The sequence below is a fragment of the Elgaria multicarinata genome, chromosome 14 (assembly GCF_023053635.1).
Source record: "Elgaria multicarinata webbii isolate HBS135686 ecotype San Diego chromosome 14, rElgMul1.1.pri, whole genome shotgun sequence".
NCBI classification, from domain to species: domain Eukaryota; kingdom Metazoa; phylum Chordata; class Lepidosauria; order Squamata; family Anguidae; genus Elgaria; species Elgaria multicarinata.
The window spans coordinates 29,427,716-29,446,532 of NC_086184.1; the positions used below are offsets into that span (position 1 = coordinate 29,427,716).

The window sequence follows — 18,817 nt, forward strand, 5'->3', positions numbered from 1 at the left end:
CCCAGAAGATCTCAAAGCACTGGCAGGTTGATGAGGGAGAATACGGAGCCCTTCCACACAATCAGCTGGGATTTTGCAAATATAAACCAGCATCCGCTACTGATAAGTTACACATGGTCCGTGCATCCTCTCTCAAATATCCCAGTACAGATAACAATAATCCTTTAAACTCAGATTGAAATTATTGTCCAATGAAGAGTGACTAAACTGGAGTCTATTTAACTCTCATTTCTGATTTCATTGATTTTCACTTCATTTAGTAAAGTTATTATACACCTTTCTTTAGGCATCAAGGCATCGTACAGCAAAGGTTAAAAGCATACACAGGTTTTTTTTTTTAAATTAAAAGAACTCAGGGTACAATATTATGCTTGTTTAGACAGAATGGAGAATGCTGGAAGTTGCAGGACTCTTATTCTGTCTAAACACGCATAGGATTGTGTCTTTATATAATTAAAAATAACCAAGACCCAGGAAAATAAATAACTAGATCCAAAAGCCCCATCATATGTCACCATAGACTTTCAAATGCCAAGGAGAAGAGGAACGCCTTAATTCGGTGCCGAAAAGAAAACAACGTTGGCACCTCGCAGACCTCACCAAGTAGAGCTTTCCATAATTGGGGGGGGGGCACCAAAAAGGCCCCTTCCTTTGTTCCCATCCTCCAAACCTCCCTTGTGTACAAGTAAGTTCATAACAAAGTAATTTGATCAGCAAAAGGCTTTTTCAACCACAAAGCGAAAGTACAGCGACCACTCCAGTCATGCCACCTCTGTAGAAGGCCGCTCATCTGCTACTAGCACCGAATAAGATAAAAGAGTAGCAAACGGTCCTCTTCCTCAACATTTCAGGGACGTTTCCTGGGCTGCTGCTGTTGTATTTTGCAATTATGGTGACGTGCACAATTGACTTTGAGCAGATTCCTGGATTTGTACACACCATGTGCAATACATAAAAAAGGTGGGGGGGAAGCACGGTTTGCCTTGTGATTGAAAAAGCATTCAAGGCATATTTAGGTCCTACTTACAGTCTGGATCCTCGTAGAGAGTGAGCCGGCTGACCAGCCCATTGGCGTTCAGATACGGTGCCCATTTCTCCAGCTTGGCATTCTTGTACTGAATCACCTTCTTGCCCTGGGGGCAGCGTGTCTCAAATTCTAGAGACAAGAACGAGAACAACATAGCATTGACCTCATATAAGCAGGGACAAGAACCTGTGGCACACCAGAAGTTGGACTACAATCCCCATAATCTCCAACCATTGGCCATGCTGGCTGTGGCTGATACAATTACAAATCTTGGAATTGTTGTAGATTGCAAGCTGAATATGAGCCAACAGTGTGATGTGGCTGCAAGAAAGGCAAATGCTATTTTGGGCTGCATTAATAGAAGTATAGCTTCCAAATCACGTGAGGTACTGGTTCCTCTCTATTCGGCCCTGGTTAGGCCTCATCTAGAGTATTGCGTCCAGTTCTGGGCTCCACAATTCAAGAAGGACGCAGACAAGCTGGAGGGGGTTCAGAAGAGGGCAACCAGGATGATCAGAGGTCTAGAAACAAAGCCCTATGAAGAGAGACTGAAAGAACTGGGCATGTTTAGCCTGGAGAAGAGAAGATTGAGGGGAGACATGATAGCACTCTTCAAATACTTAAAAGGTTGTCACACAGAGGAGGGCCAGGATCTCTTCTCGATCCTCCCAGAGTGCAGGACACGGAATAATGGGCTCAAGTTACAGGAAGCCGGATTCCAGCTGGACATCAGGAAAAACTTCCTGACTGTTAGAGCAGTACGACAATGGAATCAGTTACCTAGGGAGGTTGTGGGCTCTCCCACACTAGAGGCATTCAAGAGGCAGCTGAACAACCACCTTTCAGAGATGCTTTAGGGTGGATTCCTGCATTGAGCAGGGGGTTGGACTTGATGGCCTTGTAGGACCCTTCCAACTCTGCTATTCTATGATTCTATGATAGGAGTTTGTTGGTTTGATTATTTTTACTGTCGCCACCAGCAGCCATTCCAGCAGGCTGTAAAGAAGGAGATGAGAGAGGGGTGAGCAGGGCCCTGCTTCATTTCTTCCTCTTCCCTCCCCATCCCTTTTTCCTTGTATCCTATGTATTGCAGAGAGACAGGAAACAGAGCAGCACCATGGAGAGCAAACACAACCTCTTCTTCCCCTTGGGGATCTGGTCCCTGGGGCCATCCTGGAAAACTAGGTTCAAAGGATAGGGGAACCTCCTACCTGAGCCCTCTGCCTGGTCTGATAACTCAGGAGCCCCATCTGCTGAGGACGAGGGGTGGAAGCCCTGGACTGTGACCCTTGAACTGTCTCTTAAATTGCCTGGAAGCTGTACCTGGAAGGCCCAGGAGCAGGACTGTGGCTCCTAATCCGCAGGCTCAAGGCAGATAACGGGGAGTGGGGGAGAAAGATTACCTTTGGGGGAGATCTGGATCTGCTCCACCCAAGAAGCAGGCATGTCAAAGCCCTTTGGCTCCTCTTCTTTAAGCTATCAGGACACAAGAGAAGGACAGGTTAGGATTCAGGCTCCCTCTTTTATCTTTAACATTCAATGGTAGCAGTAGGAATAGCCAGGGCTGGGAAACACGGCCCATTTTAGGCTCACTGGAGTTCTCCGGCGCGCCCAGCCTGGGTCGCATTTGCAGGCCGAGCCACGGGTCTTTCCCTGAAATCTGGGAACTTCTTCCATTATTATTATTTTTAAATGCGCAAATAGAGATTTGTGCAAATTGCAGGTGCAATCTGCACATAATTGGCGCAAATTTCACCTGTGGTTTGCATAATTTGTGGGAATTTTGACCACAATTGGTGGCATTCGTGCAAATTGCGTCTGAAAGTTTTTGCACATGCAATTTCCCCAAAGCTCTATTTGTGCAAAAATAAAAAAATAAAATAGAAAACCACTAACTAACCCGACTGGCTGCAGAATGAGTTGGTATTCAACACCTGTGTAGCATTTCCTCATATAACATTTGCATTTAGTACAACATTTAGTAGAACCCATCAACATTCAAACACATTTAACACTTGAATCTAAATCATTCATTATAACAAGGCCAAAATTATTTGTTTAACAAGGTTCATGCTATTCCTTGTTTAGAAATATCTTCTTCCAAAACACTGGTCCTTGTACTCGCCAACAGGCGGTGGAAAGCTGACGAAATTTTTCTTTATGAAGTTTTTCAACATGAGAACATCTTCCAGAATTTTATCAAAACAGTCAACAGTCTTTCGCTTAATCACACTGACTATCTGTTCCTCAGGAGCCCTGCCCTCTTTTAAATCTGGTCATTTTAGTATAGCTCCTGCAGCTTTCACTGTGGTGATGAAGAGGGAATTTCACCAGGTTCTCCATATATACAAATGACACCTGCTGAAATTCCCTTTTCTATGCAACTGTTAAAGATACAGGAGCCCTGTCCTCCTTTTCATATGGTCACCCTAGCCAGCCATCAGTTGGAGATGGCCTGGTGGAGATGGAGACGGCCTGTCGCAAGCATCTGACTGAGTCCAGGAAGTCGATAATCCACTGCATCCAGCCCCCCGGGCCCAGTCGGATGTGTTCAGCGCAAGCGAGGATGCATGCCTAGGGGCTCAATGCTGTATCAACGGCAGCTATAAAGGCCCCATGAATGCAAGAGTAAACACTCACGGTTCTTTGACTGCAATCTCACAGCCCTGAGTTGTTCTTCCTTCTGGAGGTCTTGCCATGCAAACATCTGCCAGGCATGAGTCCTACCCGGTGCCTGTTTACACTTCCCTGTGCCTGTTTGCATTCTCTTTCCCTCCTTATTGTTTACTACAACTTTATTAGAATGTAAGCCTATGCGGCAGGGTCTTGCTATTTACTGTGTGGTCTGTGCAGCACCATGTACATCGATGGTGCTATATAAATAAATAATAATAATAATAATAATAATAATACAGTAGAGGACATCAACAGCAGCCTCCTGTCTCTCCTGCCAGAGCTCCGTTCTCGTGCAGCCCATCAGCGCAACCGTGAATAGACAGGCCCTGAGGAGCAAGGAAAAGGGCCCAGTCGCTTACCAAATCTTCCACCTCATCTTCCATGATCTCCTCTTCCTCCTCCATTTCTGGCAGGGACAGCAGAGGCTTGTCTGTGCCTAGCAGCATGAATTCCCACCGCACAGGATCCCCGAGGTCAAACTGGAGATCCTAGAAAAAGAATCCGTTGGCAACGGCATCAGATTTTGAGACCCTCAGAAGAAATGCTTCCCCTCTCCCCCCACCAAGCCCATTTCAGCTGGAGGCCTTGCCCTACTGTCCCAAGTAGGGATGGATGAACCTGTCCATTTTGGATTCTCTCAAGCCCTGCTCAGGCATTCACCTGAACATGTGAGGCCTTAAAGTGTGTAGAGTGTTGGGCTGTGTATGCTGGTCTCAGCCCTTACATCTCTGGAGATGTTGGCCCTGCCCACTTCAGCTGAGGACTTGCCATGCTAAATCAGCAAGGCCTGAAAGGGAGTTCTACCCATATCTACCCTAGGTTTTTCTCTGCATCACCTCAGACTCCAGAGCGAAACTATGTTCTAAACACCCCTATCCATTCCCTCCCCGCCCCCCGCCCCCCACAAAACCTTGGTGGTTCCCATTTGTCAGGGGAATCGTCAGACCGAGTCACAGTTCCCCTCTCCCTAGTTGAGGGGTCAGGTTGCTTTGGCCGGTCCATGGACCAATTTCTGCTCCCTGGAACCCGGGAAGGGGCTGCACTCATGCATACCCTGCTGAAATCATGGATTTCAGCCAAATTTCATCAGCAATTCATTGGTGAGAAATAAGCTGCATAATTTTGCATTAAAAGGGAAACTGGTTCTTTTCAGGGGCAATTTGGCAGCACGATGGGGACTTGGAGGTGGTGGGGGCCCACCCTTGTCCTAATTAATTCCAAACTGGGTTACTGTGATGCACTTCACATTGGGTTTTTATGCTTTTTATGTTTTTAAACTTGGTATATTTGTTTTAATGTTTACTGTTTTTAATTTTTGTAAACAACCCAGAGAGCTTCGGCTATGGGGCAGTATATAAATGCAATAAATAAATAAATAAATAAATAAATAATTTGGGCTGCCTTTGGAACCAGTTCAGAAACTCTAATGGGTGCAAAATACAGAAGAATGCTGATGAGTCTGTGACATCTGTTTTGTGTCAGTTACATTGGTTATCAATTCATTTTGGGGCCAATTTCAAACTCATAGTGCTGGTTATTGCCAATGAAACCTTAAGCGATCTGGGACCAGGTTACCTAAGAGACTGTCTTAGAATCACAGAATCATAGAATAGCAGAGTTGGAAGGGGCCTACAAGGCCATCAAGTCCAACCCCTGCTCAATGCAGGAATCCACCCTAAAGCATCCCTGACAGATGCTTGCCCAGCTGCCTCTTGAATGCCTCTAGTGTGGGAGAGCCCACAACCTCCCTAGGTAACTGATTACATTGTTGTACTGCTCTAACAGTCAGGAAGCTTTTCCTGATGTCCAGCTGGAATCTGGCTTCCTTTAACTGGAGCCCGTTATTCCGTGTCTTCACCCATTGAATCCTGCCCATACATATAGGTCACCACTAGGGGCTCTGCTCATACGCCCACCAGTTAGAAGAGCTAGACTGGCGAGTATTAGGGACAGGGCTTTCGTGGTGGTGAGCCCTTAATTATGGAACTCCCTTCCTGCTGCTTTACACTTTTACATCTTCAGTGAAGGCCTTTAAGAAAGCTTTAGAAATCTCTTTGTTCAAACTAGGGATAGACAAATTTACCTGCGGCCATGTGCACCGGATGCGACCTGAGCCATTGCCACTGCCCACTCATGGTACCGCACAACTGGCTGGATAGCCCAGCAAGCGCCCAGCAAGTGGCATGGGGCTGCCTGTCATCTCAGTGAGCCACCATTTCGCATAAAGGTGGCAGTTCATCTTTTCTGGAAATTTAACATTGCATGAACGGTGGCTGTAAAGGGACAAGCGTTAAAGAGGGGCTTTACACCTGGCAAGTTGCACAAATGGCCCCTTTATGGCTGCCATTTACACAGCATTAAATTTCTGGAAAAGTCGAGCCACTATTTTTATGCAAAATGGCGTCTTGCTGAGATGATGAGCAGCCTCGTGTCACTTACCAGACTCACAGCGCTCAGCGGACCTGGTCCGGTAAGTGATGGCAGCACACTGGACCAGGTCGGGGGGGGGAGTGGGAGAAGTCCCCTGGGCTCCACCCCCTCTCAGGTGCCCACAACATTACTAGTTCAAACTAGGGCTGTGCACGGACCCCCTGCTCCGCCCCGCCTTGATCCGCCTAGGGTCTGCTCCGCTCCGAATCAGAGCTCCGCAGCGGCGGGGGGCAGCACCAGGTAATGCCCCCCTCCCTCCTCCCCCTTACTTACTTCCATCCCGGCCCGCCGCCAGCTTCACTAGAGACCGCAGCTCAACCAGGAACTGTAGGCCCCGCTTGCGGCCTACACTTCCTGTTGAGCCGCGGGTTCTAGTGAAGCCGGCGACGGGCCGCGACGGATGCAGGTAAGACCCCCTCCCCCTTGCCCCCTAACCTGGCTCTACCGCCATCGCTGCACAGGCAGCAGCAGCGGCAGGTAACCCCCCCTCCTTCCTCCCTCTTACCTGCGTCCGTCCACAGTCCCACAGCTGCTTCAACTGAGCCTGAGTCCTCAGGCTCAGTTGAAGCAGCTGCGGGGCCGCGGACAGATGCAGGTAAGACCCCCCTCCCCCTTGCCCCCTTACCTGGCTCTGCTGCTGTCACCGCACGGGCGGCAGCGGCAGCAGCAGAGCCAAGTAAACCCCTCCTTACCTTTTTTGCGGAGCTCCGGATCGAGGCGAAGGATCCGCCTTCACCTCGATCCGCTATGCGACGCCCCGCTGCTCCCCCGATCCTCTTCGCCTCCACCTTAAGGGGAGGTGAAGCACCCCAATCCGCTTCTGCTTCTCCGGTCCGAGGAGAAGCAGAGCACAGCCCTAGTGCAAACAGTCCTTTCCTGAGTAGGTAGTTACTGTTATATGTGAAGTTCCATTCCCAACAGCCTCAAACTTGGCTTAACTTTGATAGTGGCGTTTTTCTATATTTCTATGTGCCTGTGTCCAACCCTTTTATTGTTTGCAAGCCACTTGATGACAGCACATCACTGAAAAGTGGAATATAAACGTATTGACTAAATCAATGGCTGAGCTGGGTCTATAGCGTGGTGAAGGTTTTTCTCACTGTGGGAAGTCAGTGGTCCCAAAACGATGCATGATAATCCCGGTCAGCTATTCCACCAGCTCACCTTGCAGGCATTCCAACAGTCCTGCATGTTGACCCAGTAATTTCGATGGTTCCAGACACTCTCAATGCCGAGAAAGTAGTCATCGATGGTACTATAGCTTTTTCCCGTAAAAGGGTCGATAAAGAAACTCTCAGGCACTTCACGCTTGCCCGAAAGGACCAGAACCCAGGCATGGACACGGAGACCATACAGGGTGTCCGGCTTGGGCTTCTCAGCTTCCTGCAACAGAGAGAAAGGGACGAGCAATGATCAGTGATGGTAACATAATTGTAAGCGATCCCTTCTTGTCGAGGGTCACACCGCTATTTCCAAAGAATAAGAAATGAACCTTTGTGGTGGACCATTGTCTGTGGATATCTGTAGCTTGTTATTGTATAACAGCTTTCCCCATTTTGGTGCCCTCCAGATGTTTTGGACTACAACTCCCATCAGGCCAATGGTCAGGGATGATGGAAGTTGTAGTCCAAATATCTGGAGAGCACCAGGCTGGGGAAAGGTGTCCTATAAGAAGGTGAGAACGGTCTGCCATAATGTGTCAGCGCAATGGTCATCATTTCGATGCTGTTAACTCTAACCTCCAGGTTCAATTTTGTGGGGTTGAAACCAGCCATTTATAATGGCATAGTCAGTTTTCCTGAAAAATACTCCTGGAGAATATTCATTCTTTTTCATTAACATTTGTTCTCATTTTCTCCCTGCTACTTCTGCGGCTACTTTTCTTCCTTGGATTACTTAGCCGCTTCATCCCAGCCAATCAGAGATCACAAAGTGAATGGCATGGTGTTGAAATGCTACGTAGCCAATCCTCTCTGCCTACAGGATGATATCACTGGGGATAAATAAGAGGGGGTGGTGGTAATGCTTCAGGGATTAGATCCATGGTAGATGATCCCACACAATTAGGGAACACACAGGGAATGGGATAATGTCACAGTGCTACAAGAGTCAATGATGTTCAGCTTCATGGTTATGACACTGAGGGCAAGTGAGGCCAATTCTGATTAAGGGCAAGTGAGGGGAGTCAAAATGAACACATAAACTTTCTTTCTTTCTTTTTGCAAAGAGTGCTGAAAAATCATTGGAAAAGGAAGATTTTTTTAAAGCACTGATTAAAATGTTTGCAAGAACCTGTGAGTAGTTTCAGCTCACCGGAGACTTTTCCACTGGTGGCTTGTATTTCAGTGGGGATGTGGTTCCATTCTGGGTTTCAGCCAGAACCAGCCAGAACTCTAAAGGAGCAATCCATGGTGCTGAACCCAGTTCCGGATGGTTCTGACTGAAATCCAGAATGGAATTATAGCCCCACCAAATTCAGAGCCATCAGCCTGCAGTGGACTTTTCTAATCCGAGGGATGCTTCCCCAAACTCCAGACTGTGCGTAAGAACATCAGAAGAGCCCTGAGGCCGGATCAGACCAAGGGTCCATCTCGTCCAGCACTCTGTTCACACAGGGGCCAACCAGCCATCGGCCAGAGACGAACAAGCAGGACATGTTACAACAGCACCCTCCCACCCATGTTCCCCAGCAACTGGTGCACACAGGCTTACTGCCTCGGATACTGGAGGGAGCACGTAAACTGCAGCAAGAGAAAATCCACGAGCGCTTGCTCACCACTATCCTCTCTTCTTCTTCCTTCCGCTTCTTCTCCTCAGCCGCCTGCACTATCGCCTCCTCCTTGGCTTCCTGACGCAGCTCGAATTTACTGCGCAGATCCCGCAGAGGCTTGATGGCGTACTTCTTCGGCTTCGCTTTCGCGGCTTCTATCGTGACCTGTCGCCACAAAGCAGGCCTGTTACCTGCCCTGTATTTTACCTGCCTCGGTATTGACCAAAGTGCAAGTACAGACCAAGAGGGTGTCTGTAGAGGAGGGCTGTGGAACCTCTTTCAGCAACAACTGAATTCAATTTCAGAGTATCCCTTGCGGGCCCCAAATCAGCACATTTGAGTTCTTACTGCCAGGAACTGGGGGTGGCCATTGACGGGAAATCTGGCACTTTTGGGGCTTGTCAGATATCTGCATCTGCGAGTTGAGCCATGGCTTTCCCCAAAAATCCAGGAACTTTTTTTTCAATTTTGCTTTTATTTTCACAAGTAGAAATTTTGGTAAGTTTTGTCCGTGATTTGTGTAATTTGCACAAATTGCAGCTGCCATTTGCGCAAATTTCTATTTATGAAAAAACCACACAGAAAATCTGCAAGATGGCCCTCCTCGATGCAGCTCGTGGGGAAATGAGCCCAAGTCTGGGGGTGCTGAGTGGGTGGAACCTTGGGGAGCTCCATCCCTCACTTGGATTCCTCCCACATCCCTACCGGTAATAAAGCCCTACAAAAGGCTTGTCAGATTTTTTAAAATGAGGGGAGGGGGATTTAAAGCCAGTGTGGTGTAGTGGCTAAAGTGTTGGACTGGGAGTCGGGAGAGCCGGGTTCTAGTCCCCATCCTGCCATGGAAACCCACTGGGTGACTTTGGGCCAGTCACAGACTCTCAGCCCAGCCTACCTCACAGGGTTTGTTTGTTTGTTTATTTATTTATTTATTACATTTTTATACCGCCCAATAGCCGAAGCTCTCTGGGCGGGTTGCTGTTGTGAGGATAAAAATGGAGAGGAGGAGGAGGATTATGTACTCCGCCTTGGGTTCCTTAGAGGAAAAAAGGCAGGATATAAATGCAAAAATAAATAAATAAATAAATAAATAAATAAATAAAGCCAGGAAACCAACCAAAGATTATCAGATGGGGGAAAGAGGGTGGGCCCAGGGAAAGGGAGCATGGCCTTTAGGGGAACCCCGGTCTGGTGTTGGATTGGGCTGCAGGAGGCGTTTGAGTCCCCACTCAGCCATGAAGTTCGCTGGGTGACTTTGGGCCAGTCACTGACTCTCAGCCTAACCTACCTCACAGGGTTGTTGTGAGGAGGACCACATAAGTCGCCTTGGGTTCCTTGCAATAGGGAAAAAAGGCAGGGTATCAATGTAAATAATGATAATAATAACCCAGAGGGCTGGATTGGGACTTCAGGAGGATTGGATTCGGCCCGTGGTTCAGCAACCCCATCATATGTAGTCAGTGTGGAGCGATAGGTGATGGCTAAATGCTGCAGCTCAAAGTAGCGCTCCACAAATCAGCAACAACGTTATTCCATGAAATGTGCAAAGCAATGGACATATTACTTGCATTGATTAATTATTATTGTTTTGCCAGCGATGGGGTCGTCCGTCGTAGCTGCCTACCCTCCATCCCTCCACCGCCAATCCCAGCACCTGCCTTCCACTCCCGAAAAGGATGCCTTTGCTGCCCCCCAGAGGACCTGACTGGCATTTCATGGGGAGGTGGCAACGTGGGTTGGCACAGCTTCTAAAATGCTCGTGCGGAGCAATCGGTGCACTTCCCTCGGTCTGAACTCGATGGTCTGGGGCAGGGGAGCCAAGGGAACTTTTGCCACTCCAGCATCCTCCCACCATGGTTTGCCCAGACTGCAGCAGAGCCCCTTGCCGCCCCCCGTCTCCAAACGTGCCCCCCTTCTCCCCGGCTCTCACCTCTTCAGATTTTTGCAGGAGTGGGCACACCTCCCTCGACTCATCCATCATGCAGATCTCCCGGGCGGCATAGCCGTTCACGCAGTAGGCATCGTAGCCGGCGCCAATCAGCAGGGAGCACAAGAGGTTGCTGAAGTCAAAGCAGTTCCCCCGCTGGTAGCGTAGGATGGTAGTGGGAGAGTACAAGTAACTGGGCTGATGCGGAGAAAAAGACAAAGCTTCCAATGAAATCCTCCCCTACCTCGTTCTTGCAGTTTGAGTTAGGAGCTAGGGCTGCACACAGCCCCCCAACCCACCCCGATTCACTTCGGAGGTCAATTTGGTGGTTCTGGATCAGCCCGGATTTGACTTGGGGTGCTTCAGGCCCAGGCCGACCTACTTCGGATGTGGAACCGAAGCAAGATCCGGACATCCCGAAGCAAGTCAGCCACTGCAGGTTCCTCGGCCCCCACTGTGCAGCTTGCTCAGTGGGTGCCTGGGAAAAGCTGGGTGCAAGGCTGACAGGGAGTCCATTAGAGTCCCCTCTCCTCTTTCCCCCCTTCCTGTCCACCCCCCGAATCCAGAGCTGCTGCCCCCACCCGCCAACGGGATTTACCTCAGCCACCCTGTAGCTGCGCATCCTCAATGAGAGCCGCCATTTTAAAGGAAGATGGAGGCTCTGTCGTTTCCTGAGGTCGCAAACTATGGTGGCCGTAAAGGGCAATTTCCGTAGTTTGCGACCTTCGATGTAGGAAACTCAGAGCTCCCATCTTCTTTTAAAATGAGATCCTGGTCTTCCTGCCTTGGCTCCTCTCCGACAGTTGCCTCGGTCTCAGGGCTGGCTCCTTCTGGATTGTGGGATGAACACTTTCCTCATCACACAATGGTTGATTTCAACCGTAAAATAGTGAGAGCCCAAGGACAAATCTTGCCTCTGCCACAAATTCATGAAATGGTCTTGGGCCGGTTGCTGTTCTTTCAGCCTCAGGCCCGCTCCTCTGTAGTAAGGGGATGCTAGTTAGAAAACTGTTGTAACATTCACCATAAGATCGCACACATGAAGCGCTCTGAACAATTACACACACTGTTGCTGAAAAACCAGTGGAGGAATCTGGGCAAGGGTGTCATTTAGGGAAATGGCTCTCTGTATTTCTCCCCTCTGTCCATTGGTAGGAAACAGCCAATTGGAGCTTTCCCGCTTGGGCTTGGGGGTGGGTGGGCGGTTTTCACTGGACCCCTGGCAATAGCGGACAGTGTTAAACCTCCCTTACCCCACCTGGGATTCTCTGTATGTGGACAATGCATTGGCCACCGGATGATGGAAGCTGTAGTCCAACACTTCTGGAGGGCACCAGGTTGGGGAAGGCTGTGTTGAACCTTCTTTCCCCACATTTTGTGGTCCTGATGAAAATCATGCATATGTACGCTGTTTATATATCTACTAGCTGTACCCGGCGTAACATACGCCGTTGTAGCGTATCTTAAAGTTTATTAATTAAATATCATTGCGGGGGTGGGGGCTGCTTGGAGGCTGCCGATACAGCGCCGTCTGGCACACCTGGGGGGCAGGGAGGTCGGGGGAGGGGGAGCAGGTGTCCCCCTCTCCCCGGGGTTCCTGTCAGCCTTGGGCCACTTGCCCAGCTCACATGAGATTAGGCCGGGGCCTGGGTGAGCAGCAGGTGAGCAGCCTCCCACCTGGCCACCAAGGGCCCCGGCTGTGCCTTGCTCATGCTCCGGACCGTGGTGCTGCCCCCTTCGTGGTGGGGGAAGCAAAGAGGCAGAAAGGGGGGTAGGATTACCTTGGAAAGCCCGGAGGAGTCGGGTGAGGGGCTTAGCAACCTGTATCAGCTGATGTTACACGTTGTTACTGTTGCTTAGCAACCTGTATCAGCTGAAGCCTTTACGGAAACATACCTAAACGTTTTAGATAGATAGATAGATAGATAGATAGATAGATAGATTGCTCTATCTGTCTTCTATCTATCTATATACGCCCACACACACACGTGCAATATTTCTTTCTTTCATTTCTCTCTGGGCAGTTCACAGCAATTCACAAGATAAAATTCATTTAAATATTTAAATATACCAAACATTTAAATTTACAAAATTTTAAAAACAATTTAAATGGCTAAAAATCAATTTCAATAAAATATTAGTCCTGTTCAGACAGTTGGCATAAATCCCCCTTCATATGCCATTAGATGCCTGGGAGTAGAGGACAATCTTAACCTGGGGCCCAAAAGATGACAGTGTTGGCGACAGGCAGGCCTCAATGGGGAGATCATTCCCTAATCAGGGGGCCACCACTGAAGCGGCCCTCTCCCTTGTTGCCACCTTCAAAGTCTCCCTGTGTGATGTTAATGACAAGGATGCCGTTCCTTATGATGCATTTAGTGTCATGTGTAGTTTTGCACTTCGTCCAACACCTCGAATTGTCTTTTGCATTGGCTCATCTCCAAAAATGCCCAAACTGGGGTTGGAAAGTGACCAGCGCTGCCTGCTTTCATGAGCTGAAAACAACGGGCAAGGAAAATCGTTCTCAAAGATCCTCTTGCTTACCGGGGCGATAGGAGATGGAAGGGGCTCCATAGTGAGGTAGTCTGAGACAAAGCGGGCACAGCCATCCCAGTTGTACAACTCAGAGTAGGGAAGGAGTGTTGGGCGCACTGTAGTGCTCACAAATTTCTGCAACAAAATGGCATCCATTCACGGATGTATTAGGGAACAAGGAAAATGTAACACAAGGCAAGACTCAAGGCTTCAGCAGAGAACAAAAAAAATATGGCCCTGAGATTTCTTATAGTCCTTGAAGTACACACACACAGACACACACACACACACACACACACACACACACACACAAATCTTTGTTTGTACTTTCAAGTCCTCATGAGTTTTGAGATAAGCATTTTAGTGGCTCATTAAGTTAAACACTTTTTTGGGCGGTTGATAAAATGTACTACATTTTCTGTGAAATAATTATGTCCACAAATCAAAAACATCAAGATATTTAAGGGTGCAATCCGACGCATATTTAGACAGCCCAAAGTCCTATCGCTCCTCCATGCTGGCTGGGGAATGCTGGGAGTTGTAGGACATTTTTCTGCCTAACAAAGCATAGGATTGCACCCTAAATGGCAACACTTCGTGGTGTAATACAAATACGCACTCATCTACATCACAGATTTAATTTAAACTGGTTTAACAGTAATTCCTTCTCCCTAGGAAATCCTTGGAACTGTGGGAGGCTAGGGCTCTGGAACAGAAAATTCTCAGCACCCTCACCACACTGCAGTTTCCAGGAGAATACATGATGTTCAACAAGCATGTTATTGTCTATACAGAGAGGATCTAGGCCTATAGCTGAAGAGGAGTTGGAGGGCCCAACTCCCAACTGCATGAGGGCATAGGACGGCTATCAACGGCTATCAGTGGCTATCTCCAGTATCAGAGGCACTAAGCCTGTATACACCACTTGCTGAGGAACATGGGTGGGTGGGTGGGTGCTGTTGAACTCATGTCCTGTTTGTGGGTTCCTGGTGGGCAGCTGGTGGGCCACCGTGTGAACGGAGTGCTGGACTAGTTGGACCCTCGGTCTGACCCAGCAGGGCTCTTCTGATGTTCTTCTGTAAATGAGCCACATTAAAGCATACTCAACACTCCTCAAAGGAACTCCTCTTTTCATATATTTTAGAGCAGTCTACCCCAACCTGGGCCCCTCCAGATGTGTTGGATTGCAACTCCCATAATTCCCAGCCATATGATGGATGTTCCAGTCCAACCCAACCGAAGGGTACCAGGGTGGGGCAGGCAGTTTTAGAACCTGAGCCTCAGCACTGAAAAGTAGGGCTGTGCACGGACCCCCCAATCCGCTTTGTGGCCCGATCTGCTTCGCGCCGCTCTGCCGGTCCCCCGCTCCACTCTGCGGAGCGAGATCCAGCTTCACCGCTGTCGCTGCAAGGGCAGCAGCGGTGGCACCAGGTAAGCCACCCTCCACCCCCTTACCTGTAGCTGTCGTTGCAGGCTTCAATTGAGGCCCCGGCTTGAAGCCGGAAGAGGCCTCGGCCTTTACTTCTGGCTTCAACCGGGGCCGCAATTGAAGTCCGCGATGGAAGCAGGTAAGCCTCCCTCCTCCCTGCCCCATTACCTGGCTCCTCCTCCGCCGCTGCCACCACCGCCGCATGGATGGTGGCGCCAGTGGTGCCAGGTAGGCCAACCCCCCTGTCCCCTTACCTGTGTCCATCATGGTCTGTCACGGTCTTCAATTGAGGCCCCGTCTTCAAGCGGAAGAGAAGGCCGCGGCATTTGAATTGAAGCCCGCAACGGACGCAAGTAAGCCTCCTACTCCCTGCCCCCTTACCTGGCTCCGCCGCCACTGCCGCATGGATGGCGGCGCCAGCGGTGCCAGGTAGGCCAACCCCCTGCCCCCTTACCTGTGTCCATCATGGTCCATCGCGGGCTTCAATTGAGGCCCCGGCTGGCCTCTTCTGCTTGAAGCCGGGGCCTCAATTGAAGCCCGCAACGGACGCAGGTAAGCCTCCCTCCTCCCTGCCCCCTTACCTGGCTCCGTCGCCATCGCTGCAGGGACTGTGGTGGCGCCAGTGCCAGATGAGGCCCCCTCCCCCCACTTACCTGTGTCCAGAGCTCCGGATTGAGGCAATCCTCTTCGCCTCGATCCGCAGCCCCCCAACTCTCTTCGCCTCCGCCTTTTCCAGAGGCGAATCAGGCTGCCTCGCTCCTGCTTCTCCGAACCGAAGAGAAGTGGAGCACAGCCCTACTGAAAAGTAGGGATGTATGAGACATTTGTTCCAATTTGTTTTTGACCCACATTTACCCAGTTTGCACCTCCCAGAGCTGAACACGGACCCAAACGCAATTTCTGGTCAGGGTTTGAACATTTCTGAGCCTGTAAATGCAATTCTCAGAACAAAAAATGTGCATTTTTTTTTTTTTTTTTTGTGTACATTGAAAAATGTACATGAAAAATGTATACCTCTGAAGAACACACACAACCATCCCTGGGAGGAAATGCATACATTTCAAAAATGTGCACCATTGATATGTACCATTGGAATAATGTACATGAAAAAGGCATACAAACCTTTGTGTGAAAAGGAATTCCAAAGCTTACAATCGGATATGTGCATGACTTGGAACCAGCCTCAAGGTGGAATCTGGAGAACCTCAGTGAGTTCTGGAGCTAAGTCATCGTGGGCCCTACTCCAAATGGAACCTTGCCCATGCAAGCATATGGGCAGAATATTAAGCATACTGGCAGGATAAAGCCCATACAGCAACCGTACTTACTTCCACACCACATTCATTTATAGGGTGGAGGAAGAGCGGCTCACGGTCTGGGCAGAGGTGCGCATACTGTCGGTGAAAATTGTTGGCCACCTGCAGGAGCATTTCTTCCTTGGGAGAGTTTGTTCTGTACGACTCTGGCAAATTGGAGATGTCAATGGAACTCCAGTCAAATTCACTAGATGGGGAACGGGCACAGAAGAGAGACAAAACGATTTGTAGATCCTCGGGCAGGCAAGGAAGTAGGAGGGGCCTGCAGCGAAGGAGGAGGCCACGCCCCCGTTTCCATGTACAGGAGCCAAATAGGATGGCAGCCGAATCTGACCGTGACACTGAGGTCATGTACTGGAATTTCAGTTCAGTTGCAAACTGGCCCCATTCGTAACACCGAACACAAAGAGAAGCACAGTTTTAAAAATAATAATGGTCACACGTTCCTGAACTTATGATCACATTTGAAAAAAATGTGTATTTTGTAATAATAATAATAATAATAATAATAATAATAATAATAATAATAATCACACTTTGAAATGCAGTTTTCAAAAGATACACATTTTTACATTTTAGTTAATGGGGGGGAGTGTGCACCTTTGAAAAAGGTGCACAAAAATGCACACTGTTCATTTTCAAAATGCACACTTTCCGTGCTCAAACGAACCGAAAAACATGTCACACACGAAAACAGGAGTGAGCCAAGCTGAGCTTTAACGTGAAGTCTGGAGAATTTCAGTGAGCTTGAACATCCGTGGTTCTTCCATCCTCAGACAGCACTGTCCACTGCATCAAAGGACAGCAGGGCAGCTCAGGGGGTGCTGGGCAAGTTGCAAGACACACTCCAACATGTCCCCCAATACCTCACCACCACTCATGCCCCAAAGCTTCTGTGGCCTGAGGCAGCTGCCCCACTCTGCCTCATGCCACACCCCCTTTCCCACATAACCAAGGGGTTCTCATTTTTACTCCCAGACGGTTTATCATTTGGTGGTTTCCCAGCTTTTGTGATCCCCCCCATTCTAAAAGTTTGAAATGCCTCTCCTAAAGCTTATTTTCATTTTCATTTATATCTCGCCTTTTCCCCCCTCCAATGAACCCAAGGTGGCATACATAATCCTCCTCCTCTCCATTTTATCCTCACAACAACAGCCCTGTGAGGTAGGTTGAGCTGAGAGCCTGTGACTGGCCCAAAGTCACCCAGTGGGTTTCCATGGCTGAGTGGGGACTAGAACTTGGATTTCCCAACTCCCAGTCCAACACCTTAGCCGCTACGCCACACTGGCTCACCCACTATCCCACACTGGCTCAGGGGGCTGGCTTAGGGGCTGGCAGTAAGAACTTTTGGCTAAAATATGCTGGAATTGGGCCTGTTTAGACAACATGCTAAGCCATGGTTAGATCGCTGACCCTTTTGCAGCAAATGGTTAGTGAGTGTGTTTAAACCATGGTTAGGAATGGTTCACACAACACGCTAAGCTGTAATGCTTAACCAGGTTGGCTTAGTATGTTGTCTGAACAGGGTCACTCCTTAGTGTGTTGGCAAGAGTTCCTTCAAAATGGCACTAGGTTAAAAGAGGTTCAAGAGGTATTGCAAAGGTCTTTTGATTGGGCTGGTTTTTCAGATAGGGGGTAGTTGTGTGTCCATGTCCACACACACACACACACACACACACACACACAAACACGCACTCTCCTTACTATACAACTTCAGGAATATGGACTTGGATCTTGGAAAGCTGCTCCTCCAGATCTTGGACTTCATCACTGAGGTGGAAGGAACTCAGCTCTTCCTCCTCCTCCTCCTCCTCTTCCTGCAGTCCATAGTCTTCTTCACTGGTCTCCATAGCTGCTGCTACAGGCTGCAGCCCAAGTGGTTTAGAAAATCTGAGGGAAGAAATTGTAGAGATTTGGGTGGGGGGAATAATGGCTGCAGCCCCTCAGAACTGCTCCTTTGCACACCGAGAAGAAAGAAATCTCAGCAATACTACAAACGAGAAGGATCTTGGAATTGTAGATCGCAACAATGAGCCAACAGAATATGAGCCAACAGTGCGATATGGCTGCAAGAAAGGCAAATGCTATTTTGGGCTGCATTAATAAAAGTATAGCTTCCAAATCACGTGAGGTCCTGGTTCCTCTCTATTCAGCCCTGGTTAGGCCTCATCTAGAGTATTGCGTCCAGTTCTGGGCTCCACAATTCAAGAAGGACGCAGACAAGCTGGAGCGTGTTCAGAGGAGGGCAACCAGGATGATCAGGGGTCTGGAAACAAAGCCCTATGAAGAGAGACTGGAAGAACTGGGCATGTTGAGCCTAGAGAAGAGAAGACTGAGGGGAGACATGATAGCACTCTTCAAATACTTGAAAGGTTGTCACACAGAGGAGGGCCAGGAACTCTTCTCGATCCTCCCAGAGTGCAGGACACGGAATAACGGGCTCAAGTTAAAGGAAGCCAGATTCCAGCTGGACATCAGGAAAAACTTCCTGACTGTTAGAGCAGTACAACAATGGAACCAGTTGCCTGGTGAGGTTGTGGGCTCTCCCACCCTAGAGGCCTTCAAGAGGCAGCTGGACAACCACCTGTCAGGGATGCTTTAGGGTGGATTCCTGCATTGAGCAGGGGGTTGGACTCGATGGCCTTGTAGGCCCCTTCCAACTCTGCTATTCTATGATTCTATGAAATCAGCATGCTCAAAGGTGGCCCCC

The 18,817-nt window shown here is 49.0% G+C and overlaps 1 protein-coding gene across 1 annotated transcript in view; it reads right to left on the minus strand.

Annotated features, from left to right (window-relative positions):
- Positions 1 to 17,990, minus strand: part of DRC7 (dynein regulatory complex subunit 7) — a 31,885-nt gene extending 13,895 nt beyond the window's left edge. The window contains exons 1-9 of the mRNA XM_063141017.1: positions 17,812 to 17,990; positions 16,120 to 16,294; positions 13,372 to 13,497; positions 10,831 to 11,025; positions 8,910 to 9,068; positions 7,298 to 7,516; positions 4,063 to 4,191; positions 2,431 to 2,503; positions 1,028 to 1,156 (exon numbers count right to left, since the gene is read on the minus strand). Of these exons, the coding sequence (XP_062997087.1) occupies positions 1,028 to 1,156; positions 2,431 to 2,503; positions 4,063 to 4,191; positions 7,298 to 7,516; positions 8,910 to 9,068; positions 10,831 to 11,025; positions 13,372 to 13,497; positions 16,120 to 16,294; positions 17,812 to 17,957 (1,351 nt within the window). The 5' untranslated portion in view covers positions 17,958 to 17,990. The remainder of the gene's footprint in view (positions 1 to 1,027; positions 1,157 to 2,430; positions 2,504 to 4,062; positions 4,192 to 7,297; positions 7,517 to 8,909; positions 9,069 to 10,830; positions 11,026 to 13,371; positions 13,498 to 16,119; positions 16,295 to 17,811) is intronic.
- Between the last annotated feature and the right edge of the window lie 827 nt (positions 17,991 to 18,817).